The sequence below is a fragment of the Rhinolophus hipposideros genome (assembly GCF_964194185.1).
Source record: "Rhinolophus hipposideros genome assembly, chromosome: 23".
NCBI lineage: Eukaryota > Metazoa > Chordata > Mammalia > Chiroptera > Rhinolophidae > Rhinolophus > Rhinolophus hipposideros.
In genome coordinates, this window is record NC_138069.1 from 22,920,253 (window position 1) to 22,947,560 (window position 27,308).

The 27,308-nt window shown below is 47.0% G+C and overlaps 1 protein-coding gene across 2 annotated transcripts in view; it reads left to right on the forward strand.

The window, feature by feature from the left end:
• Window positions 1–27,076, forward strand: part of ARHGEF37 (Rho guanine nucleotide exchange factor 37) — a 34,445-nt gene extending 7,369 nt beyond the window's left edge. Inside the window, exons 2-14 of one of the 2 annotated variants that reach the window (XR_013992407.1) lie at window positions 2,557–2,747; window positions 3,940–4,063; window positions 7,848–7,995; window positions 10,889–11,088; window positions 12,455–12,585; window positions 13,450–13,554; window positions 15,298–15,408; window positions 16,094–16,423; window positions 18,785–18,913; window positions 20,475–20,571; window positions 21,647–21,842; window positions 23,275–23,432; window positions 24,158–27,076. Coding sequence is in view for 1 of the 2 variants with exons in the window: in XM_081035800.1 (XP_080891926.1) it covers window positions 2,568–2,747; window positions 3,940–4,063; window positions 7,848–7,995; window positions 10,889–11,088; window positions 12,455–12,585; window positions 13,450–13,554; window positions 15,298–15,408; window positions 16,094–16,423; window positions 18,785–18,913; window positions 21,647–21,842; window positions 23,275–23,432; window positions 24,158–24,367 (2,022 nt within the window). In the remaining variant the exon portion in view is untranslated. The remainder of the gene's footprint in view (window positions 1–2,556; window positions 2,748–3,939; window positions 4,064–7,847; window positions 7,996–10,888; window positions 11,089–12,454; window positions 12,586–13,449; window positions 13,555–15,297; window positions 15,409–16,093; window positions 16,424–18,784; window positions 18,914–20,474; window positions 20,572–21,646; window positions 21,843–23,274; window positions 23,433–24,157) is intronic. The other variant, XM_081035800.1, reaches the window with a different exon arrangement.
• The last annotated feature ends 232 nt before the right edge of the window (window positions 27,077–27,308 follow it).

Sequence of the window (27,308 nt, forward strand, 5' to 3'; positions counted from 1 at the left end):
TATCAGTATTTCCTTTTCATTGCCAAATAACATATATTTTAAAAAAATAAAATGTGTTTCATTCCATTACATGGGCTATGCCCTAAGACATAACAAAATGCTGCTATAGAGAGGTTTTGCCAGGGCTGCTTGGAGGCCTAGATTGCAATTAACCTGAGTACAAATTAGTGCCACTTTAACTATTTAGCACCTCCCTATAAAGTATTACTTGGGCTTTTTGCTTGTTTAGCAACAAGAGTGAGTAGTGGGACCTGAGTAGCTCTCCTGAAATCCTATTGGGATCTTTCTAGAGAAGCTATGTACAGGGTGGTGAACGTCAGCAATTTAAGCCAGGGACAAGTCAGCAGACCCTAGGCAGCGTTCAGGAGCTGGAATAGAGCTGTGCAATAGACAGATGCATTCTGGGATCTTTCTGGGCCCTTTGCCTTCTGGACAACCTTGCTTTCTCCAAACATTCAGTTTACATATTATCTGGTCCCTGAGTCAGTGCTTATGGCCCAGGACAGAAGCTTCTACTAATACATCCAAAAGGACCATTAACGTGTACAATTATGTAGTCATCGTCAGTATCGGGAGGCACAGAGGAGGATACAAATGAATCGGTGCTCATCTTGCCTCTGAGAGCTTAGTGTCTAGCAAGGAAGATGAGGCATAGCAATAAATAACCTGAGTGTCAGATGGAAGGGGATGCAATGCACTATAAATGCTAGGAAATATTTTAACCATCCAGAAAAGAACAAGAAAAAATACAGCAAATTCCCATGACCTTACCACCTAGCTTTGTTTAATCCAAACTTTTTTTTTTTTTTTGCCATATTTGCTTCAGTATCTTTTTAAGCAAATAAAACATCTCAGATGCTTAGCAATAAACGGGAAGCAATGATTGATGCATGCCAACAGCTTACCGTGAAATCTCCAAGGAATTATGCTGATTCAATAAAGGCAGTCCCCAAAGGCTCCATCCATACTGGATGGCTTATATATACATACGTATGATTTACATAATTCTGGAATGGACAAGATTACAGAAATGGAGAGCAGATTCCTGATTCTCCTGGTGGTGACATTGTGCTGTAGTTTTGCATGATGGAAAAATTGGTGAAAGCGCACATGGGACCTCTGTATTATTTTTTACCATTGCATATGTCTATAATTATCTTAAAAGTAAAAGTAAACCAAAAAAATGCCTCAGATACCGTTAAGTCGTCTTTGATACCTCCCCAATTCCATTCTTCTACCACCTTTTCCAGAGGTCACTACTATCCTGAATGTATTGCTAATCATTTCTACAAAAGTTTTAATACCTGTGTTACCTGTGTATGTATCCCAAAACAGTATCTAGCATTGTTTTACATATTTTAAACTTTAAAAAATAGTATCATACCCTATGTACCCTTCTGAGACTTGGTTTTTGTTTTGTTTTTCCCCCCTTTACAATGTTTGTGAGGATACCTATGTTGATACATCAATATATAATTTATTAATTTTCACTATTGTTCAGGATTCTGTTACATGGCTATGCCACAAGTTATTTACCCACTCTCCTTGGGGCATTTAGGTTGTTTCTAATTTTTATCAAAAGTGCAATAGTGAACATTCTTGTCTACATTCGTTGCATCTATGTGGAGAAGTTTCTTGAAGGCAGGACACATCTAGGACTAGAACTCCTTGGCCTAACAGTGGTGTGCATTTTTAACTTTTCTAGGGCTTGCCAAATTACCCTTTAGAGTGTCTGCAACATTATCATATCAGCATAGGAGACTTCCCATTCACCTGCAATCTCATCACCACTTGTACTTTGAAAACTTAGAGATACAGAAGGAAAGGGCCTCTGGCTGGGAGGATCAGGAAAGGCCTTCGAGAAGATGAATGTTGGAGGATAGAGACTTGGGAGGGGGCAGAGCAGGTGCAAAACCACAGAGGCAGGAAGTGACCGTGCAGGTATGGAGACAAGCACATGGCTCTCTTATTACTGGAGTGTGTCTGCGAAGGGGAAAATGGAGGTGGGAGCTGGACCACGAAGCCGCAGGGCGCTTCTCACAGTAGGGACTCCCATAGTCACGAGCTTTCTTTCAGGAAGTTTAAACTGGAAGCATGTCCAGGATGAATGGGGGTGCGTGGCAGCCGGGAGGAGAGGGGTTTGAATTTGGGAAGATGATCCTGGAGGCTGTGGCAATAGCTCAGGGGACAGGTAGTATGGTCTGAATAGGGTATTTGTGGGGAGAGGAGGGAACCAACTGGAGGGAGGTAAAGAGGGAGGGAGAGACTGACTCAACTGAACCAGATAAAGAAATCTGGGTCAAGAAGAAAAGCCAGGCAAGCACATTGTCTGAATCCTGGGAAATGAATTTCAAATGTCAACAATTTTCTGATCCGTGTTCTGCCTTTTAAGGTTGTTCAGATACTGCCCACAAAGGCTAATACACAGTTCATCTTGAGCCTGTATGCATTAAAGATGTTTTAAGCTGCTTAATGAATAGTTGTCTTTGGATTAGAGGCAGCATGTCCCACCCAGTAGAGCTTCTGGAAATGAGTCAGGATGTTTGCCTTCCCCAGAACCTACTGACATGGCCAATCGTGGGGCTGATGAGCCCAGGACAGGAAGTCCAGATGGAGAAAGTCGGGTCTCTGAGGACAGATGGACGCTCCATCAGAGGCTGGCTGTCAGAGAGCTGATCCACAGTGAGGTCTCGTACGTGAACACGCTCCAGCTCTGTGCCTTGGCCATCAGGAGCCGCCTGCAGCAGGTACCCAGGTGGAGCCACACACAGCCCTCTTTCTAGGGGCCAGTGTGGTCCCAGGTTCCAAGACCTGACATCTGTTTTGGGGGCAGGCTTGATGGAGGGGAAGGTGTGGTGGAAGTGAAGTTGCCTGGATGTAAGCCCCGTACATCCATTTATTGGCCATATAACCTTCAGCAAGGCCTTGGAGTCTTAGTATATTCATCTGCTAAATGGGGAGAAGAATAGTCACCTCACAGAATTAAATGAACTAGTGGATAAAATAGCCCTTTATCAAGTTTAGAACAGATTGGATAAACTGACCTACATTCTAATTGTCTCATTTCAGGGCGGGGTTGACATGGAGAGTTACCACTATAATGGGTTTCTATTTTAGTGTTCATTTTTATACCTTTTTTCCCCCTGATTTCAGAAGTTATACAGGCGCTCTCTATAAAATTTCAAGCACTTTCTAGCATATAGGCTCCATAAAGAGAAAGACGATTTTATTCCACATACCCCAGTTCTTGACACATAAATAATGGACTTCAACTAGTGTTTCTTGAATGAATGAAATACTAAAGTAGATAATATGGAAGGTAAAAGTCCTCTCATATTTTACTCTCCAGAAATTAGGATTTTTCTCCGTAGGCATTAAACAAATACAGATTGTTACATATTTTAACAAAAAATAAGAACATACTCTGGATATTTTTCTACAGTTAGCTTTTCCCATTTGATCATGCATCAAATATCTTTCTCCATATCTTTCTACGCGTGTATCTCCTAGATGTAGAAAGATGCACATGAAAAGGGTCCTGTTAAAAAACAGTGGTATTGCCTAGTCAAGTAGGGGCTGGAGTTCAGAATACACCTCAAGGTCATGGTGGTAGGGGCCAGCTATGTTAGAGCTGGAAAGAAGTCTAACTTCCCTTCCTTGTATGACAGATGGGGAAACTGAGAGAAGAAAAATGATGGCAGAACTAGGATTAAACCCCAGCTCAGCTTTCTTTCCATTTCTTCCTCTCTCCTTGTAGAGGAAGGGAAATACCGAAATTGTAAAATTTCCAAGTCCTTGCCAACATCCCGCTGGGGCAGTCTTCCAAAGACTGATGGGCCCCTGAGGGTATAAGTGTTCTGGATTGCCCTCCAAAGCCTGCAAATCAAGTCCCTCTCCTGACCTCCCAGTTACCTGCCATGACTTCTTTGTTCCTTCCAGCTGCCACAGGGAGATTTGGATGTCCTGTTCTCAAACATCGATGACATCATCAAGGTGAACAGCAAATTACTTCAGGACTTACAGGAGACAGACTCCAAGGAAGAGGAACAAGTCCAGCTAATTGGTAAGCAAAAGACGAGACAGCAGTTGGCCTTAGGTCCCCATGGAGCTAGTTGCCCTTGGCATGTGGTTGTTGCCAAACTGTCTCCAGAGTTCCAGAGAAATGCAGCTCAGTGGGAGTCTGTGTTTGGAATCCCTGAAACAGCTTGTCAGCACTGGCAGGACCCTCAAATAATATCTAGTCCAACCCCATCGCTTTACAAGATGGAGAGTACGAGTACTTAACATGTGGTAGCCCTTTTCATTCTCACAACACCATTACTTATTATTATTGTCCCCATCTTACTAAAGAAAAACCTGAGGTTCAGAGAGGTTAAGTAATTTTCGCAGGGTCACACAGCTTGACAAGGCAGAGTCAGGATTTGAACCCAGTTCTTTCAGACTCTAGAGTCCTAGCTCTTGACCATCCTGCCTCCTTATGTCTTCTTTCTGACTAATCCCAGCTAGAAGTAGAGTGCGCATTAGATACTGGGAATAGCTTCTTTGCTGCTGTGACGTCTGTACAGTCTGTGACTGGAGACGGATAAGAGGAAAGGAAATATAAGTCTTTACTTTGGTATCCCAGGCATTCCTGCCTCTTTTGACAGCTCTGCTCTCTGGGAGTTTGCTTTTGTCTGCCCTTCAGTTATTGACAAGCCCCTGCCCCTGGCCATATTGGTATCAACAAGTTTCTTTAGCATCAGTCACATTTTTGTGGAAACACCCATGTTGAGGAGAATGTGGGAACTGCCCTAGGTTTCAAGGCTACGCCCAAGTTATCTCTTAGCAGAGATCATCTCTGCAGTTGGCTGATGCCCTATCATGTTGATTCTTCCTACCGGCAGTTTTGGGTGACCTGTCCTGGTCACATTCCTCTTAGTTCTGGGGGCTTCTCCTGAGGGAGTTCTCTCTGAGGATTGGCTGGACCAGCACTTTACTGGGGAAGGGCTTTGGTCCTGGGCTGGTAGTCTCGCTGTGGGAGTCTATGCTGAGAACTGGACCACGCTGGTCTAGGCACCATCCGATGTGTCCAAGGGTGGCCTTGTCCGGGTCAGTAGTCCAGCCCACAGGATCAGCAGGCAGTAGGGCCAGCTGGGCTTCTCGTGGCCCATGGCTGCCCATCTGCCCTTTTGTGGTTAATACGTTTCTCTTCCCCCTCACCACTTCCTTCCAGATGGACAATCAAATACTCTTGCCTGGGTATTTGAAGCATCCTTGAACGGCTGTCCCCTTACCACTTTTGACCCCTGGTTTAGTTTCAACATCGTGTAGATCTAGTAGACTTTATTTTTTTAAAAGAGCACTTTAAGTTTACAGAAAAATTAAGTAGAAAGTACAGAGAGCTCGCATGACTCCCTCCCCACCCCCAGAGTTTCCCATTGTTCACATCTTGCATTAGTATGGTATAGTCATTATAATCGATGAATGAATATTGGTGTATTATTAATTAAAGTCTATAGTGTTCACTGGGGTCACGCTTTGTGTTCGGCAGTTATGTAGGTTTAGGCTGTTGCATAATGTCATGTATCCTCTGTTGCAGGATCATATATGCAGTTTCCCTGCTCTAATAAGTCTCTGTGCTCTGCCTATTCATCCCTCCCGCCCCCAACCCCTGGAGACCACTGATCTTTTTACGGTCTCCATAGTTTTGCCTTTTCCAGGATGTCATATTGCTGGAATCCTACAGTACGTAGCCTTTACAGTGACTTTTTTTTTATCAGGCGAGATGCATTTAAGGAAATGCATTTAAGGATGCATTTAAGGTTCCTCCATGTATTTTCCTGTCTTGAAATCTCATTTTTGTTGTTGTTGTTGTTGTTAAAGAACAGAAATTCACTTTCTCACAATTGTGGAGTGTGGAGTCCCAGAGCAAGATGCTGACAGGCTTGGTTTCTCTTGAGGCCTCTCTCCTTGGCGGGTGAACGCTGCCTTCTCCTCCTGTGTCCTCACATGGTCTTTTCTCTGTCTGTCATTTCTTTTTTAAAATCACTGACTAATACTCCATTGTATGAATATAATACAGTGCATTTATCCATTTGCCAGCTTGGATGTTTGCAAGTTTTGGCAATTATGAATAAAGCTAGTATAACCTACTATGTAGGGTTTTTAAAAATCCTTTCTTAAACTTTTTTGTTGCGGTGGTAAAATATACATAACTTATAAAATTCACCATTGTAACCATTTTTAAGTGTGCAATTCAGTGGCATTAAAGTACATTCACATTGTGGTGCCACCGTCACCACCATCCATCTCCCAAACTTTGTCATCATCCTTTGTGTCTGGTAAACCATGACCAGTCACTCACCTACTTCCTGTCTCTGTGCGTCTGACTACTCTAGGGACCTCATATAAGTGGAATCCTACAGTGTTTGTCCTTTTGTATCTGGTTTATTTCACTTAGCATAATGTCTTTAAGGTTCTTTTTACACTTTTTATCTTGAAATAATTTTAGATTTACAGAAAAGTTGCAAACATAGTATAGAGAGCTCCTATATACCCTTCATCTACCTTCCCTTAATTTTAACATCTTACGTATCTATAGTGCACTTATTGAAAAAAGGAAATTAACACTCTTTAACTCTAAGACCTTATTGAAATGTTGCCAGTTACTCTTCTTCAGTCTGTGACAGTTCTTCAGCCTCTGTCTGTAGTGACCTTAACACTTCTGAAGAGTTCAAATTTATAGACTATCCTTCAATTTGAGGTTTTCAATTATTAAAACTAAAATTAGTTTATAAAAGTTTATATAAGAACCTACACTTTATAAATTTGTATTATAATAATTTTTATATTTTATATGATTTATAATATTAAAATTATTTTCATTATTAAATTAAGGTTACACATTTTTGGCAAGAACACCAAAGCCCATGTCGTGTCCTCAGTGCATCATATCAGGCATGCCTTCGGGCCTTTGTAGTTGTCTTTCCCTAGGCCTGGAAAGCTGCTGTCCCCCTAAGAAACATTCTTCATAGATGCCTTCCCTACATAGATGTCCTACCACCCTCTACCTCTTTTTCTGGCTTTGTCTTCATACCTGGCACTCATCATTACCGGCACTCATCATTACCTGGCGTATGTATTATGTTTATTTATTGACTGTCTCTCCCACTAGAATGTAAGCCCTGCAAGGCAAGGGCTGTGTGTTGTTCACAGAGCTTACAAGAGTGCCTGGCACATAGTCAATGAGCAGTTGGTAAATATTTGGTGAATGAAATTTGTGTCAAATGCTTTACGTGAATTATTTCATTTAATCCTCCCCGCAAAATAGGTGAGTACTATTTTTATTCCAGTCTATTGATGGGAAAGGGAGGTCCGAGGGGTCACCTGCTTGCCCCAGGTTACATGACTGGGAAAGGGTGGGCTGGAGACTTGGTGCTAGTTCTCTCTGAGCCCATGCTTCTAACTTCCGGTGCTGTGCTCTAGCGTGTGTTTGTAAACTGAGGGTTAGTGGTTGCACTTGCCACACACAGTAATTGTAAAGACAGAACATGAGTGTGTTTTGTAAACTGTAAAGCACTGTCCCAATCTGAGCAATGTCAATATTATTGCTGTATTTATAGCTACCATTTATTCAGTGCTCACAGTACTGACACTCTAATCATTACAGCGACCTCATGAAAGTAAAATGAAACAAATGGAAACTCAGCAAGAGGAGGTAACTGGCCCAAGGTGACAAAGTTGGTTAAGCCTGACAGTCTCACTCTAGAGCTGGAGCGCTCAGTTGTCTCACTCACCGCTTTCCTGTCCCAAGCAAGGGGACATACCAACATGCCCTTGTGAATTTCTTGTTGCTTTTTCACTATCAGGTAACCTATTCTTGGAATCCCGAGAGGAGCTGGAGCGAGTCTATAAGGTCTACTGTGTCAACTACGACCAGGCCTTGCAGCTGGTAGAGTCGTACCGGAAGGACCCCGAGCTGCAGCGGGCGATCCAGGACAGCATTGCGGCAGTGGTGTGAGTACAGTGACCAGTGAGCACCCTGTCCTGCTGTGTTGACATGCGGGTCACGGGCCGTTAAGGTCTCACCTCCATTTGGTGTTGCTCGCACTGCTTCAGGAGTGTCTCGGTCAGAATAGGCTAGACTCTGCTGCAGAAAAACACAGCTCCCAACTCCCAGTGGCTTTAAACCGCAAAGCTTTATACCTTCCTTTGCTCCATTGTGGGTGGATTTGGGGCTCTGCATCATCCTCGCTCTGGGACTCACTCTGGGACAGCAGCCACCATCTGGAATATTGCTGGTAATTGTGGCAAAGGGAAAAAGAGCTGGGGGGAGGGGTCGGGGGGGGGAGGGTCGGGTCTAATGCTGGTAATTGAATGCTCCAGCCCAGAAATGAGATCTATTGCTTCCCAAAATTCACGGGCCAGAACTAATCCCATAGCTTCATCCAATGACTAGGAGGCCATAGGGTGCTATCTGCCATGTGTCCAGAGGTGGAAAAGCAGAACTAGTTGGTGAACAGCTCTAGTGACCACCACAGGAAGGGAAGTGAAATGGAGGGGAACTATGTACTGTAAGCGGTAGTGTCAGGAAGCAGGTGTGTGTCACATGCAGAGGCCTCTCTACAGGTGGCTGAGGCCCTGCCTCATGGAAAAGGATCAGGACAGCCTTGGGTGGCATCACAGCCAAAGCTGGCACCACTGCATTGGGTGCAAGCTTCAGGTAGAGATATGCAGAGAATAGTCTTTTTTAATTAAAATTTTGAATGGGTGACATAGTTACGTGGTTCAAGAGCTTTAAAAGATCCCAAATTATACAGCAAAAAGAAAAATCTTCCCAACCCTGTCCCTTCATCTACCCAGTTACTACTCCCACCCCCAAAGTTAAGGTGATCACTTTTAAATTTTTTATGGATCTTTGCAGAGTTCTTTTATGCATAGACAAACAAGTTCAAATATATACTCTTTAATAGCTGCACAGAGTTCCTTTCCAGGGTAGGTTTATGGTTTATTTAACCATTGCCCCTCTTGGTAGATACTTGGATTGTTTTCAATTTTTCACTGTTCATAAATGCAGTTGCTGAATAACTTCTACCTTGCTCGCTGGAGTTGATATCTCTGTGGGTAGTTTTCTAGAGCAGGATTGATGGAACAAAGGGTTTGTATATTTCACATACTGCCAGACTGCTCTCCCACGAGATCTCACCAATTGGTACTCTGGCCAGGAGAATGCAAGAGGGCTTGTTTCCTCACACTCACCTAGCGTTGGGTATTATCTTGTAAATTTTTTGCCTGTCTGAAAGGCAGCATACAATTTTTATCCAAATTACCTTAGAAAGGTTGTACAGGTACGAGGCTGCCCTCATTCTATAGTGATAGACGCCTTGAGGATTGTGGAAAAGTGATGTGATCACTTTGAAGACCCCTGCCCTCGGATTTGTGAGGTAGCAGTTGTCCCCATGAGGCGGTTGGTCCTTTCCCATGGAAAGTAAGCCCAGAGGACAGAATTTTGCAAATATCTGGCAATTGTTTCCATCTCCCTTGCCCATGGTCAGCCAAGCGCTAGGAAACCCTCGGTGAGAGCAGATGGTCAGCGTAGGTGTGTCCTGATGGTTGATCCTAGCCCTACCTCCCCACTCCCTGCAGGTGATGAGGGGGCTTCCACCTGCTCTGCCTATTTTTAGCCTTATGGCTGACCTTTCCTGGCCATTTGGTCTGGAGACTTTCTCCTCAGGAAAAAGAGCAAGAGGCTGGGGTATCATGGAGAGGGGGCCAGAGAATGGTCATGAGCAGCGTTTGTGAGTCTTCTTGGAGGAAGTATGTATGGACATTGAGGTTTGAAACCCTCAGTGGTTTCTTGAAAGGCAGGGCTGAGGGCTGCTGGTCACGATCAAGGTAGGACTGTCTGGGATGTCCCACATGCCGTGACTTGGACACTCTTTCTGCAAATTCCAGCCATCATCAAGAAGGGGATTAGAGAAATAGTTATTCAGTCATGCAATAGTGCGTCTGGAAGGGACCTTGACACTACTAAGTCCTGTGTTTTGTTTTTGTTTTTCACCTTTTTTAATAGAAAGTTTCAAGCCTATAGAAAAATAGAAGAATGTAATGAACACTTGCATATTCACCACCTGAAATGACCAGTGTTAATCTTTTGCTGTTTGCTTCATCTACTTTATGCTAAACTACTTCAAGGAAGATACCAGTATTATGACTTTTTCCTCTTACATAGTTTAAATGCATCTCTAAGCATTAAGTTCCTGTGGTTTTAAAGCTTTTCTTTTTTAAAGCAGCAGAACCATTTTATGAAATGAAATATCCTGCGGATGCCCAATATAGAGAGTTGTGCTTGGGCCATATCCAAGTAGAGGTGTCAAATAGGCAGTCGACTGTGTGAGTCTGAAGCGTAGGGCAGAAGTTGTAAGTGGAGATTTGGGTTTGCGATGCGTAAGACTAAGTGAGGTGGGTAAGAGAGTGGAGGAGAGGAGGCCTTAAACGCTCCAGCACTGAAGAAAGGACAGCAGAGTTGGCCACGAGAGTGGCCTGTGGAGTACGAGAAGTAGGACAAAGGGTGTCTCTGGGGCCAAAAGAAGAAAATGTTTTGAAAAAGAGGGCATGGTCAGCTGTGTCTGCTGTTGAGTGAGCAAGTAAGCTGAGGGCAGAGCACTGACCATTGGGTTTGGTACAGATGGGGAACCAAAGCCCAGAAAGGGGGTAAAGGGAGAAGGAACAGCATCTGTCTAACCCTCTAGATCTCACAAATTACAGATGAGGAAACTGAGAACCACAGAAGGAGGTGACTTGCCTGAGATCACTCAATGAGTTCAACAGCAGAGTGGAACTAGAGCCCAGGCCCCCTGGTGCCCCAAAGGGTGAATTTTATCTGCCTAACACCAGCCTTCTCCCTCAGGCCGCAAGCTGGACCCTCAGGCCTCAGTTTCTTACTGGTAATCCCTATACAGAGGATTACCAAGTACCCACTGCTGCTGCAGAAAATTCTGGAGAACACACTGCCTGATGCCAGTGCCTACCCTGTCCTTCAGAGGGCTACCTCTGCCCTCCAGGACGTGAACAACAACATTAATGAGTACAAGAGACGCAAGGAAGTGGGTAAGGACTTGGAGAATTTAGAGGATACACCCGTGAGCATACTTCCAGTTATTAAAAAAGCTCCTCTCAAATTGGCTTCACCAATAAAGGGGATGCAGTAGCTCATGTCACCACAAGTCCAGAGGTAAGTGGGCTTTAGGTAGGGTTTGATCAAGGTGCTGGCTCAGTTCCCTATAATTCTCATCTGCTCTTTACTGTGTGTCACCTTCATCTTCAGGCTGCCCTCCCTCATAGTAGTAAATGGCTGTTGCTGTTCCAAGACTCACATCTGCATACCACACCCTCCAATATAAGACAGAGCCTTTCTCCCTTTAGCCATGAAAACTAAATTGGAGTTTCACTCTGATATCACCTGCTTGGGTCATATGCTCACCCTGAACCAATCACCATGGTTAGGGGAATACCATAAGCTGATTGGCCTAGGCTTGGGTTATATACACTTTTCTTTGAACCAATCCCTGTGACCAGAGGATGAGATTGTATGGATTGGTTTATACCATTCAGCACCCACCCCTTGAACTATGAAGTGAGATCAATCCCATCCTAACCACATGGCTGGTGTACAGTGAAGGAGAAGTGAATACTGGGGAGGCAACGGGCTGTGTATATACCTTGATGGGGATCGGGGGAGGGTGGTAAGTAGAGATCCTGCCTTAGGTTGATAAAACAGAAAGGTTTGGAAAATGAAGCAGTGTGCAAAGTAGAGAGAAGCTCATTTGCACAACTGAGGAAGTATAATAGTGCTCATTTAGCTAATATTTATTAAGGGCTGTGACACATTTTTCATTCATCATCTTGTTTGATCCTTAGAGCAATCCTCTGAGGTTGGCACTGTGAGCCCCATTTCACAGTCGAGTAAAATGAAAGCTTCAGTCATTTGCTCCAGATCACAGAGCTGGTAAGGGACAGAGCCAGGTTTCCAACTCAGGCCTGGGTTAGGCAATACTGAGAAAGCTCTGAGCCAGGAATGGGAAAGTACGGTCCCAGCCTGGCCAGGCTAACAGCGACTGAGGGACCTCAGGCAAATCACCTCTTGCTTGGGTTCTTGTTTACAAAGTATATTCAGGGTCTTCTTATGTAATCCTCCCAGCAGTCCTTCGAGCTGGCTGGCCTCATTCACAGAGGAGGAACCGGAGGCCCAAGAAGTGGTAACTCGTCAAGTCAAGCAGGCAGGAAGCTCTTCAGCCAGGGCTCAGACCTCGGAGTGAGGGCCCGGCCCTGTGCTTGTCCTTGGTGACTTGCCCTTCTAACGGGTGTGACCCTGATGTTTGAGAAGAGGGCCCGAGAGGGTGCCTCGCCAGGTGTCAGGGACGCCTGCGTGCCTGGGTCGCTTCCATCCCCATGCCCTCCCTCTCTGTTGGTGCAGCCTCCAAGTACAGCAAGGTGGAGCAGCTGAGCCTCCGGGAGCGACTGGCCCGTATCAACACGCACACCCTATCCAAGAAGACCACTCGGCTGGGCCAGCTGCTGAAACAGGAGGCAGGGCTCGTGCCCAGGGTGAGCCTGAGTGGGAAAAGGGGTCACATCCCAACCATCCCAAGGGGCAAGCAAGACTGTGCCGTGGGGGAGCCAGGGGACTTAGGCTGCTTTCAGAGATAAGGAAACTGAGGCTAAGGGAGCAAAGTGACGTTTCAGCACTAATATCCAGGAAGAGGCAGAGTTGGCACCTCACTTGATTCTGAGGAGCCAGGATAGGGCTTTCTCCACCGTACCTTATGCTACTCTCTCTGAGGCCTCTTTACCCAGATAGGAGAAGTGATCGCTGGGTCTGGGCATGGAACCAGCTTTGAATAGTTACCAGTAGCAGCTCAGGTCGATCAAGTACTTACTGTGAACCAGGCATTACTTGATCCACACAATGAAGTAACTGTTTTGTTTGTTTTTTATGAATATTTTTATTTCGTTCTTTTTTTTTTTTTTTTTTTTTAAAGAGGGCGCAGCTCACGGTGGCCCATGCAGGGATTGAACCGGCAACCTCGGTGTTATTAGCACCACGCTCTAACCCACTGAGCTAACTGGCCACCCCTAGATGTTTTCATTACTCCTGTTTTGAAGATGAGAGGCTTAGAGAGGGTAGAACACTTTCCCAAGGTCACACAGCTAGGTAACAAGTGAACCAGGACTCATATGCTCATGTGGACTCATATGTTCATATGCCTAATTCTATGGTCGGAATACAAAACCACTAAGCTGCAGTCATTCCTTTAATTGTCCCACTCACCTCTGGGGCTGGAGGAACTGGCTTTGGTGGGCGGGTCTGTGGAAAGGTAGTCCCCCAGTGAAGACTTGGGACTTAGGTACGGGGTGTACACTGCCCCATGTGGATATTCTCAGCCCTCACAAGCATTACTTTCCTCTCAGACGGAAGATAAAGAATTTGATGATTTAGAAGAGAGGTTCCAGTGGGTCTCGCTGTGTGTGTCAGAGCTGAAAAACAACGTGGCTGCTTATCTGGATAATCTGGAGGTGAGGATCCTGCAGTTTATAATGGGCAGGGCTGAGCTGGGTTCCCTGGGCAGGGCGTAGGTGTTCGGGGCCCGTCGGCCAATCTGACAAAGGCACCAGCTGGAGGAACCAACTGGAAAAGGTCATCCAGTGGCTGGCTGCAGGCCAGAAGAGGGCCCATTGGGAAGCTTTCCTTAGCCCATCGGTCATCAGACTAGGGCAGCTTCTGAGCCCATTGAGCTCTCATGGGGTAGGGTTCCCACAGGTCAGGGGCAAAATTCACTGGGATGAAATCCCTCAGACCAGCACCCAGAGCAAGGATGGCATGTCAACTCAGGGGCTTCAAGGGGCCGGGCAGGTAATATTACTGAGTGAAGTGTACAGGTGGAAAAAGCCTAAAGTCTATTTATGAGACTTTTTTGGTAGTTAAGTAAGTACTAATACTGGGGATTTGAATGACTGAATAAACGAATGAATGAGTAAAATCTAAAGGGGCAGTTATTTCTTGACTCGAAAGTTGTTGCTGTGTGGGTATGTGGGCCCAGTGCAGCCAGTTTTGATTTTAAGGAAAACTAGGAATTCAGCCTTTTAGGTGAAATCTCATATGTATCCATGTGAACAACTAATGAAACAAACATTTAAATGTTGTGCAGGCCCAAGAAAATACATTTCTACACATTGAATTCAGCCCAGAGGAATAGCAGGCTGCATTCCCATCTAGCACGTCACTTTTCTTGTGCCAAAATCCCTCTCTCATTCTTGTCATCGATGCTGACTCATTCTATCCACTGGCCCTTTTACGTGGTTTTATTCTCGGTCGTGTCCATTTGCGCAAACCATCTCAGTCAGACGAAATGGGCTGTTTGGATTATTGGACTTGGGGTGGCATTATCGGAAGTATGTACAAGGAGGGAGGTGGCGGTTTCATATTTCTCTGCGTTGGCACATTTCCCTGCTTGTTCCTGCTCCACCCTCAGAAGGATCTGAGCAATACAAGGAGCTGGAAGGGGAAAACACTCAGAGCCATGTCAGGAACAAGAATGGAGGGGCCTTGGCAGAGAGAACCCAGAGGCACATGAGAGACACATCTGGCTTTTCAGGAGAGGAAGCATATTTGGAAGCTTTCAGGCTGCGTTTCCCTAGATGCAGGACTTACAGGAGAGACAGTGTTGACCTGGAGTCCCATAGCGAGAAAGTGACTCCCTCTGTTAATACTCTGAGTCCAGGAAAAGCCTCTTTTGCTGGCATGGCTTTACCACAGGCAGAGCCAGTCTTGGGCTGGCAGCCTTCAGCAGGCAATGACACCCAGACAGGACTTAACAACTTTGTATTTATAGCCATCATTCTTACATGCCTATTTATGGTAATTATTACTGGTTTTCCCTTTATGGTAATATCAGAAGGTTGTTTTGGGTTTGTTTGTTTGTTTGTTTTAATGCATTGATTTAAATAGGAAGGCTTAGTTGATACAAAGAAAAGTATTAATAAAACATGTGGACTATGGATATGGCAAAAAAAATCACAAAGGAGGTATGCAAATGTGTGAAGACTGGGAAGTGCTGCGATAGGGAGAAAGATATTGATGTAGTCTAATGAAGAACTTTCGAATCAGCCAAGTTGTCCAAGGATAGAACAGGCTATATGCTTCCCTGTCACAGCGGGTGTACAGACAGCCTGGACAGCCTCTCCGGGCATATGGTGGAGGGGGATTCAGGTGTGAGATGACCATGACAGGTTGACTGTCTCTCATTTGCCCGGGTCCAGGCTTTCTTCCGCTTCCAGCCGCAGGAATGGGATCTGGACATCCGCGGGGGGGCTGTGGTGCAGTACCGCAACCTGGCAAGAGACCTTCAGCTCCACGCCTTCCCTGAGTTTGTGAGTGGGACTTATCCTTGCCTCTTTCTGTGTTGGGCAGGTGACAGAACCTGTAAGAATAATATTTAGATGTCAGGCCCTTCGCACGATTGTCACGTCTGTATAACCGCCCTGGGTAGTCAACAGAGCAGAGATTATTATTAGTGCATTTTACTGATAAAAATAGCCCCTGCTAATGTTTATTGAGCCTCACTGTCTGCCAGGCACTGGGCTAAACCCTTTACATTCTTCACCACATTTAATCCTCAGGGCATGGCTTATGGAGTAGATACTATTAATAGCCCCGTTCCGCAGATGAGAGCTGAGGCTCAGAGACAGTGACTGTCCAGGTTATTTAGAGGGTCAATGGCAAGCTGGGAATGGAGTCCCAAAGGCTATACTTTTGACCACCCACTCTATACAGAATCTTTTTCAGGGTCTGTGCATAGTAACGATATTAAGAAGTGGCGTATTGAATACCTGTTCCGTGCCAGACACTCTGCTAACCTCATTACCTGCATTGTCCCCATTTTTCAGATGGGTACATTGAGGCCCAGAAAGGTTAGATAACATGTTGGAGGTCATAGCTAGTCAGTGGGGGTAGGACTGGAGCCCAGGCCTGCCTACCTGGCTACCTAAAGCCCTTTCCCCATTGCCCACCCTCTGCCACGTCTTTCCCGAACTCCCAACCTACTTCTCCTCATAGAAGCAGCGGCTGGAAGGCCTGGTATGGCAGCCACTGTGCAGCCTGGCCAAAGCCTTGGCCGGCCCTCAGAACCTGATCAAGAAACGTCTGGACAAACTACTGGACTTTGAGCGGCTGGAAGAAAAGCTGTTGGAGGTGGGCAGTGTGACCTGTGAGGAGAATGAGGCCCGGCACACATACCAGGCACTCAACTCCCTGCTCGTGGCTGAGCTCCCGCAGTTTAACCAGCTGGCCATGCAGTGGCTGGGCCAGATCCTGCGTACGTTCATGGCTCTCCAGAGGGACCTTGCAGAGCAAGTGCTGCAGAAGGCAGAGGGCAGCTTGGCCCAGGTAAGGCCTCTGGGACTCAGGCGCCTCTGGGGAATAGCCAGACAAGGTCTCCAAGCCCCTTCCGCTGGGATGAGATGGAGGTTGGGTTTTCCAAACGGGTCATCGGGTACTTAGGAGGAGGTTGTGGGGACCTTCTGGATATCCTGTTCTCCCTCCAATAATGGAATCAGACCATGAAAGCAACGATAGAACTGGGACTCCAGGTCATTGCCTGGCTCTGGAACTCAGAAGCAGAGGAGGCTTGGCTGGGAAAATAGCAGACCCTGAAGGGCCGTTCCCTGGAGTGCATTAGAAGTCGGTGGCAGAGACTAGGCCCCTTGTATGCAGTCAGGGGTAAGTGTTCCTTCTCCTATCACTATTTCTAGCAGCCATCTCCTCGTGAACACTTACTATGTACCTGTTTGGAGCTCCTTCCGTGCATTATCTATCTCACTCCTCAAACAACCTAAGTTTTATTATTATCCTTATTCAAAAGGCCGCTGAGGCACAGAGAGGTTAAGCAGTTTTCCCAAGGCCACACAGCTAATAGTGAGATGTGAACCCTGACAATTCAGCTCCAGAGCCTGTAAGAGGAGCTTGCAAAGAGGGTTACACAAACCTCCAAGTGCAAACTTTGACTTTGGAATTTGGAAGACTGGGATCAATAGATGAAAGAATCCTTATGTGCTGTCATATCCCTCTCTGATGTCAACATCAGAGTTGAGTGGCCTGTGAGGCCAACCTTGGGAGCAGTTTCAGTACTCCTCGTACCACATGGTGCCTTCTGTGCTTCATGTTCCCAGCGCAGCTTTCCCTGTCCAGTTCTTTGCATGAAAATTCCTCTGAAGCGTGCCCCCTCCACTACCTTTCTGGGGCGTAGTCCCACTTTCTGCCTGTAGCCCCCGTTTCCAGCATACCACAATGGTTCCTGAGCATAGACTCCTTCTTGGGTCTGGATGCCCCTCCCCATGCCTTTCACAGTGTATGTCATGTGATAGGAATTCCCCAAATATGTGACAGGCAAACGAGTCTCTCCATGAAGCTTTCAGAATTCCCCTCTCCCAGATGGAAGATTCCATCTTCCCATCCGCTATACTCCAGCAACCTTAGGATGTGCTTCAGCTGAGCACTTCTGAGAGCCTGCCTTTTGCTGGGGTGATGGATGAAGCTGTTTCTCCTTATTGAGGGGGGTTGGGACTATTGGCTTTTCTGCTTTTTTGCCCTCACAGCATTTAGTACAGAATTCTGTCTCAGACACTCTTTTTGAATTGAATTAGACCTGAACCATCTGCAATAAGAAACATTTCTCTTTCCTGAAAGCAGAGGGTAAATCCAATTAGATGATCTTTTCGTTCTCCTCCCGTTCTCCAGTTTTTTTTTTCACCAGGGCTGCCAGAACCGCTTGTATTTAGGCTGGAGCGTGCAGGGCTGGGTAGTGTTACAGGATGTTAGTGGGGAGATCAACTTTATAAAAGCTCAGAAAGAGGGCCTTTCTTGGGTGGTCCTGTAATGTGTAATGTTAGGGCCTTTAGTGATTGATGCCACCTTCCTTGTCGGTAGCCCATGGCCCATTCACCTGGACTTATCCTGTGGAGCCTGGGAAAGGCCTGCAGGGAGAACCTCAGTCTGTCTGCATTGGGGGGTGGGGAGCAGGCTTTAAATCAGAACCAAGAGCAGGAGAGCAGTGGATTTGGTGACAAGCAGACAGGACCCATCTCTGTTCGCTGTGGGGTCCCACTCCCTCCTAGGCTGTCTGATGAGAGTGCAGGAGATCCCTGAGTCTCCGGATGGAGTGTTACTCAGAACGCTTGGGGTTCCAAACCAGCTGAGGCACAAAGAAGAATGTATGGACTTGCGTAACTGGGAGGCCATGAAGGGATCAAGCCTGAGGCCCAGCTACATACAGTACAGATAATGTCAGGGCTCTGACTTTCACTCCATCCCTAGTTCTGTTTCTCTCCCTGGGTTGGCTTTCTTCTCGGGCAGGCCTTTTTGTGCAGAGTGGGAAAGATGGCTCCCAATAGCTCCAAGTATTTATCTTTAATCTCAGAAACCAAAGGAAGAGTGACCTCTGGTTCCCAGACGTCACATGTTGCATCTGACGGGAGGTTCCCATTGGCCTTGCTCAGGCCCCCTGTCCAATCCTTGGACTGATCATGGTGGATAGAAGGGACACCACGACTGCCAGCTCTGTGCCCAGAGCCCCATGATGGGCGATTCTGTAGACCATCGGCAAAGGACACTTTCTCAAAGGAAAGGGGGGCAGTAGGGAGACAAAAAGGCCCATCTTAGCACACCTAGGGCTAGCGTGTGGGCTGCCAGGGGCTCCCTGCTCCCTGTCCCTCGAAGAAGGCTCTGATGACACTGTCTGTCCCCACCCAGCTGCCCCACTACCAGCTCTCTGAGCCAGCCTTCAGGAAGCTGCTGGAGGATGCACTAGGCCAGGCTGGTCACCAGCTTCGCTCCTTTCAAGAGAACTTCGAGAAAGTGCTGCCACCTCCCACCATACAAGTGAGTGTCCCCTTTCCCCCACAAAGACTGTCCAGTTCGTCACCTGCCAGTGAGGCAAGGCTCAGTCTCCTATTTCCTCTCCCTTTTCTTTTCCCCAGTGTTTTCTGTTACCCACAGAAACATTCTCCTTTTCCCTCTCTCCTTTTTTTCTGTGAGCTGGGAGATAGGGGTCTGGTAGGATTCACACACCCATACACACATCCTCTTCATGACTACTAAGCATAAGAGCCAAACAGAACATACGGGTCGAGAATAAGAAAACTCAAACATTTTAATAGTAAGTGAAATTAGGCATAATAATGGGCAAGTGACATTAACTTCAAAAACCTAGAACTTCTTCAAATTTTTCACCAGAATTTACTGTTTCCTCGCCACCTTCTCACTGAACCTGCTTCCAATACCAGCTAGCATTCAGGATGAATAAAATGTTGAATAAGAAGTCATTTAAATGTTCTTTTCACTATGGAATTTTGTTTTAATTAAAGTATAGTTGACATACTATATTATGTTAGTTTCAGGTGTAGTAAACATTTGTATACCTTACGATACAATCACGATGATAAGAACATCTGTCACTGCACAAAGTTATTATAATATTATTGAGTGTATTCCCTGTACTGTACATTGTATTCCCGTGACTTATTTATTTTATAACTAGAAGTTTGTATGCCAAGGAATTTTTAATTGCAAAAGACAGGATTTCAGCCACAATATGGTTTACAAAACTTTGGCTGGCCAAATGCCTTTTTTGGTAAAGTATTTTTATCTAAAATATAAGGAACAGGTGGGTACCCAGGTAGTATATGTTTTAAAAGTAACTGAAGTAGCCGAAGGGAAAAGGGGCTCCTATAATATGACAAACCTGGAATTGAGAAAACGGAAACTGTGTTCAATCACATGTATGTGAAGTTAAGGATCAGGAGACAGCCCCAAGTTTCCCCAGAAGGGAGAAGGGGGCCCAGAGACACACAGAGACAAGTACAGGAGCCCAGCATTGATGGGCAGATACAGGTAGGCTTTTCACCTGGCCAGAGTGCAGAGGACGTCCAAGACTGTGAGAGGTACATGTCTGTTCCTGGGGCTATAGCTGTCCCCACCACCTCCCCCACACTTAGGCTGCCCAAGCAGAGGTCGCAAGGGGGGAACAGGATGTGTTTGACATAGGTCCTTCAACTTGGGGAGAGGAAGGATGCAGAAAATGAACAGAGCTGTTCCTCAGGTGAGTCATGGGAACCTCCTCTCTACTTAAAAGAACAGTTTTCTTATTGGAAAAGCAATCCATGCTGAGTGTAGAAAAAAGACTGGGAAAAAATGAAAAGAAGAAACAAATGGGCACATAACAATCCCAGTGTGTGTTGTAAATTGGTAGGAAGAGAAGAGACCCCTTCTCCCCTCACCCCGCCCCGTGCACCCATGACACACGCACACACACCCTCCCTCCTCTAAATTCCTGACTACTTTGGCTAAGGATACAGAACCCACAGAAATGAGGTGGCCTCCAGGACAGGAGCAATCCTAGTGATATCTTCACACGCCTCCCCCTGTCCCCCCCACCCCCCAGTCCGTCCAGGGAGTGCCGGTGTTCTCTGCACAGGGAGGGGCTGCCAGACTTGGGGAAGAAGGCACGTGTTTGCTGCACCACTGGCTTTTATGCTCAGGTAAATACCTCTGGTCTGGAACCAAAGCTGGCCTGTCTCCACATTTCCATTTAAGGGCCTGTTTGAAACATCGGGTTTTCCTGCTTCTTGATCCTGCCCAGTGAATCCACTGGAGTACAGATAACAGCACAGTCTGTGCCCACATGTTCCCGAAGGGCACCTCTGTCTACCTCCGTAAACCCCACACCTCCCCACCCAGAAACAACTAACAGTGTAGAACATGGGGAATATATACGCACCTACATATGTAGTAAGAGAAAGAGGCTGTATAGTAAATCTATGTTAAACATTTTTAGTTTCTTCTTTGTTTTTCAAAAAGAGGACAGTCAACCCTCAGTCCCTTCTCGCTGATTCTTTTGCTGGAAGCAGTGAATGAAGAAACAAAGGTCCTGTCAGGAGATTTTTTAGATGAGCTTGAAAGCACCGCTGGGAGAATCATTTTTCCCAACTAGATGGCAGTTTCCATCAGGGCAAAGCTCTCTCCTATGTTTCTGCCACACCATTCACAAGGCTTACCCTGCCTTGCAAACAGCAGGGGCTCAATAAATATTTGTGGACTGAAAACAGCATTTCCTTCCTTCACCTGTGTGGGAGGGTCTACCTGTGTCTGTCCTGTGCTGGCTGGCTGAGATGCCGGATGAGGAAGTCTGGGCCTGCATGAAGCTCACAGTCTAATGGGGTTGAAAGACCTATGCAAGGCATTTTCCTGGGGGATAACTTAGCTTGGTGGTATGGGCAGAATTTAGGGCCCTGTCCTGGAGTTCTGTAACTGAGCAATTTTAGAACCCGAATTAGAATTGTAGTAAACCCCAGTAATTTAGACCTGGAAGGGATTTTAGAGGTTAAAAAATACAGGTTTCTCCTGAGATGCCTTTGGATACTGAGCATGTGTTTCTCACCCAGTCCAGATGTCTGTTGGTGAGGGACTACTGCCCCCATGAGGACGGGCCTATCAGAGATGGGTAGGATGGTGTCTGCCCAGGACTCCTGGCGCTCAGCATGAGGGCAAACACTGGCCTCAGTTTGGTGGACGCTAACTCAAGCACCTGTCTTTCTCTGTCTCTCCTCTTCCCAGCCACTCCTTCCGGGGGCCGAACGCCAGGTGCAGGCTCTCCTGCGCAAGTATGGCCCAGGAAAGCTGTACCAGGTGACAAGCAACATCAGCGGGGCAGGGACCCTGGACCTGACACTGCTGCGGGGCCAAATCGTGGCCCTCCTTCAAAACAAGGACACCAAAGGGAACAGCACCCGCTGGCTGGTGGACACCGGGGGTATGTGGGACTTCCCAGACTCATCCCCTTCCTCTGGGAAAACCACTAGTGGGGCGACATGGGCACCCTCATGCGCTGTGGCAGTGCAAATCCAGGATGGGAATGGGCACGGGAAAATGCAGGGCTAAGGGCACAGCCAGCTTAGTGTGGGGCATGAAATGCCAGAAAGAGGAGTTGGGTCTTTCATTGCAACATCCCTTATGAAGCACCTACTGTGTGCTGGGCGCTGTGCAAGGAAGGCAAGGGTCTACCTCGAGAATCTCATACCATTGGGGCGGACAGGACTCAGCAACACCCTGAAAGATGGAGATTGACAGAGGAGGGTTGCTTGGATCCCGGCTACATGGACAGACGTCTCAATTCTGGTGTTATCTTGTGCCCTCTGCATGGGTTACACCCCAGGGTTGTGCCGCTCAGGTTTGGGTGCCCCAGTGTAACCGGGCAGGAGGCAAGTGGCAGCACGAATCCAGGAGGAGATGGCCCAGCAGAATGTGTTCCAAACATGGCATGTGAGCCACAGAATGAGGGTTACACAAGATTGTTAGGAGGGGAGCTACTGACAGTTTCCCCTCCTTTGGACAGTTTATCATTATGATTGTTTCTTAAGGATTTTAATGTGTATTGGAAAAAATATAAGTAGTACATAAACTCATGATTTTATTAATATTGTAAAGTACAAGAAAAGTTTTAAAAAGTGAGTCTATTAAAAAGTTAAGAAGATAGTACTTAATCCAGCAGAAATCACGATTCACGTTGAAAAACAGCTGAATGGGGGTTCACGCAAGGCCCCTGGGGTCAAAGGGACTCGGCGTGGATCCCAACTCTGCCACTTTTCCAATCGCATGATCTGGGAGGTTACGGAGCCTCTCAGAGCTGGGCTGGCTCTCTAGTAAAATGGAAATGACAATGCTGACCAGAGGTGATGTGAAGACCAGATAATCACTGCCAATTCTGGCACTGAGTGCACTCTCGGGAAGCGGAAGCCATTCATAATGAGAACAACCAGAACAGCCCTGGAGTAGTTGTGACCTGAGAAGGATCTGGGGGCATTGAAGAAGAGCAAGGCAATTTTCGCCTCCTGGGAAAGGCTGTCCTGGTGCGAGGCACCAGCCGGGCCCAGGGCTGACACTAGAGATGAAGGGGACCTGTTCAATGCAAGAACTTTTTCTCTCTGTCAGAGGTGTTCAAAACGGAGTGGGCTGCCTCTACAGGGAATGAGCTCCCTGTCACTGGGGCTGTGCAAGCAGAAGGCAGAGATGGTGCAGGGTGGGGGGTGGGTTTGGGAAGTTCCTAGATGTCCTTTTCAGGCCCTCTGGAGTGCCAATAAACTGCCTTGGGACATTGACATTCATAAATGGTGTAGACTTACTCTATCACTAAAAGGGATGGAGAATGGGGCCCATAGCCAGATAACGGTCTGCATGTCCTGTAGGACATCGAGGGTACGTGCCAGCTGGGAAACTGGAGCTGTACCATGTCATCCCTGGTGAGGAGAAGCTCAGAGGGCAGGCGGGGCCTCCAGAGGACGCCCGACATCTAACTCCAGAGCCCACCCCAGCCCCTGTCCCCACTGTCTCAGCTGGGACCCAGGTGAGTCTGGGGGGGAGGCTTGCCTTCTGATGGATACCTAGAATAGGGCTTTGATTTTCCTCCTGTCCAGAGAGGCCAAACCCTGGGAGGCCAGGGCCTTGCTCAGTGGCCACACCAGTGTCCTGGCCGGGGGTGGGACCTGGAGAAAGGAAGAGCTGATACATGCTGCCACGTGTAGGTAGACACAGAAGGCTACGGACTGTATGAGTCTATGATATGAAATGTCCAGAATCGGCAAATGCCTAGAGACAGAAAGTAAATCAGTGGTTGGCAGGGGCGGGGGGGCGGGGGAATGGGATGTGACTGGTAACTGGTGTGGGGTTTTTTTGGGGGGGGCTGATGAACGTGTTCTGGAATTAGACAGTAGTGATAGTTGTACAGCCTTGTGAACACATTAGAAAAACTACCTGTGTGATTTTGGCTAAGTTCCTTGACTTCTCAGTGTCAATCACCTAATCCAAAAAATGGGGCCAATAGAGTCATAGAATTGTGAAAATCAAAACCAGGCAAAGTGCTAGAACTGAGCCTGTCACGTAGTAGGTTTTAGTGATGGAAGCAGCGGAAGTAGCCGCTGTCTTCCGCACAAAGGGTGCACGTGGGAGGCGACCGCTGGCCAGCAATGGGACTGAGTTGGCTGGGAGGGGTCATGATAAATAGCTTCTCCGGATTGGGTCTGCCTGTCTGCCTACCCGCACCATTTCTGTGTCACTCCTCGTGTGTTTTAGGTGGTGGCAGTGTACCCCTTTGCGGCCAGAAGCAGCCATGAAGTGAGTCTGCAGGCAGGCCAGCCCGTGACTGTCCTGGAGGCTCAGGACAAGAAGGGGAACCCAGAATGGAGCCTCGTGGAAGTGAACGGACAGAGGGGCTATGTGCCGTCTGGCTTCCTGGCCAGGGCCCCAAGCCCAGCTCCTTGGGGCTGGAGTCTGCCCTCCTAGGGTGCCTGCCTTAGAGCCCTGTGGCCAAAGGATGGGGTGGCTTAGAGGCTCTGACCCAAGGAGGGAAGACAAGCTGGGTGGAAGGAGAGATCAGGCCATGGTGGGGGAAAGGGCACCCGGAAGGCAGCCAGAAGAGATGGGCAGGCCTTGCAGAGAGCCTGGCACGCGTGGGCACGAAAGGCTCTAGCTGATACCCGTTATGCTATCTCTATAAAGAGTTCGTTCCAACCTAGTCAACATCCTAGATGGCAGGCCAGGTTGGTAAGGACTTGCCATAGCTAATGGCCAGTCTTACGTGTGCCCCCCATCTGGGCCTGCTTGTGGAGTGGGTCACCCAGGTGAATGTTCCCTGTGTGCTGTGTGGTTGCAGTGAAGGGCACTAGAGAATCTTGGAACTGTCTGGCCTGACAGTTCACTTTATACAGTACATGTGGTATGAGGAGGCACCAGTCATCTTTTACCTCTCCACACTGGGAGCTAAGTTATCTTGGGCAGTGAACTCCAGAAGCCCTCTCTAGCAGGGGAGCGACGGCTTGTCGGGGCAGTGGCGAGGTTCCCAGGAGACTCTTGCCTGGGCCTGGGAGTAGGTATGACCAAGTCACAGTTCTGGAATGTGTGTAGGAACATTCAGAGCCTGTTCCAGGGGAGAAGGGATGTTGAGGATGATTAGTTGGGGTGTATGAGGCTGTTGGCAGCAGTTGTACTCTGCTGCTGTGTTCTCTGGATTAGGGGACAAAAGGGCATACAAATCACAGTGATGATAGCAGGTGATGGCAGGCCTGGTGGGTGGGGGAGATTAGGTAATGGCTTGGTTTCCTGTTTCTGGAAGAAGGGGAGCCAGGAGAACCCCCAGTAGTTTCAGGAGGCCGCCAAGGGCCTGGAGGCAACAATGGTCGTGATGTCAGTTGGCTGTGGGACCTTAGACATAGGACACGACTCAGTTCTTCCACCCATAAAGACCTAGCTCACAGAGCTGTGGTAAGAATGGCAGGAGGTGAAAGACGTGGAAGCTCCTTGCAAGTTGTGAAATGTATATACATGTAAATTACCCTCGTAGCGGGATGTTTGGGAAGTGACCCAGCATTTGTACCCATGCTCCACTTCCCATTCCGTACCCACGGCAGACGTCGTTCCTCAACGTGGGGTCCATTCCCACCAGACCAAGCTCTGCTGCAGCAGCCTTCTCAGTACTGTAGTCTACGGAGCCAAACTATTGAATTTGGTGAGATCAAACCTATTATCATCCCTTTCTAGAACCTGGAAATGGAAGCCCTTCAAAACAGCTCCTGTTCAAGAAAGACTGACCCTTTGGGGTAATTGTGGGTGCAGCTGCTGTTAAATGATCATCTCTAGGTTGTCACTTTGGGCTAAGATAAATCGCAAGATTCACAGAAGAGTAAAGAGATCCAGCATGATCTTTAATACAAATGACAAATTTTGGAACCAACCCAAGTTAGAGCGTGTGTAAAAGTAGGTGACAGTTAAGACTTACGTCCAAGACATCTCTATGTTCTTGTAACTGTAAGTTCTGATGTTTAGAGGGCTTTTAAGAAATATAGACACGTCTGCGTCAGACAGTCTGTAACTCACCTCCTCTGGGCTTGTGAAAGCATGAAGACTGCATAATAGTAGAGAAACTCAGTCCCCATAACCCCTTTCCCAGCCCCAAATTCACTTTACAGATGCTTTTGACTCATTTTCCTTTCCTGCTCAGATTTCTGATACAAATAGGAAGCATAAGGGAGCAGATATTAAAATAAGAAATCCATTTGTGGTTCCACAATACTTACCGAGAGCCTGTGGTGTGCTAGATTCCTACCTAGCTCAGAGTTTCTCAACGTGGCTCTTTACTGCAGTCACCTGGGCCGCTCTCAAGTATGACTGATGCCAGGACCCCATCTGGAGATTCTGATGTAATTTGGGCTGTGGCCTGAGCCTCAGGAGCTCAGAAAGCTCTCCAGAGGCTTAGTGTGTGGCCAGGGTTGGGGACCTCTGCCCATACATGCAGTGGTGAACAAGAGAGAATTGGGGATCAGAAATGGCCACAAGCTATAAGCAGGACATGCCCCATCTCAGGTTTGTACTAGCTCATGTTTCGAACAGGCAGCTTTAGAGGTGGTTTGAAATAGGACAACCTGTTCTGTCAGGTCCCAGAATGTATATTTATTAAGTGCCATTAAAAGGGATCTGAACAAAATTGGATGTTCCAGTAGGCAAAAGGGAGAAAACTGAAATATACTTGGAACCAAATCTATCTCGTGAAGGGAAAATAAAAATGTATTCAGTTGCATATGGGTTACGGTTTCTTGTGGAGCAGGGGATGAGATTAAAAGTCTCTGAAGGGTGAGAAAATGCATATTGAGAAGATGGAGAATGGCCGGAATTTTCTCCAGGGAACTCTGTATAACGTGCCTTTCCCCCCCGCCCCCAAATGTCTAGAACCATTGCACTGTCTTGTTTATCTCAGCGTTAGGCTGTCACATATTGAACCTGCTAAGGTATTTGTCTAGGAACCAAAGTAGACTTTTAGGAGTTGAAGACTGTTTCATAGGGGTGCTCCTTGCTTCCGGCAGTGGAATGAGACCTCTTTAAAATTTGGGGCCCAATTTTGGACATGAGGACAAGATTACAATATCAAAGGAAAGATGAGTGAATTTTTAATATAATGGGCTCTAGCTTGGTGAATAACTGAGGTGAATAAAGGACTTCAAAGAAGAAAGCGTCTCTGGAATCCATGTCACTCTAACCACTGGATAGTCAGATACCCCAGTGTGACATTTGTTCACTGAACACCTTCTACACATAAAAATGGCCCCTCATTCATCAATGTGTTCATTTAAGGAGTGTCTACAGCACACCCTTGGTGCCTCTAGGAGTTGGTCTTCACTGCTGCGGATACAGCAAGAAATCACAGATGGGGGCCCTGTCCTCCCAAAGCCCA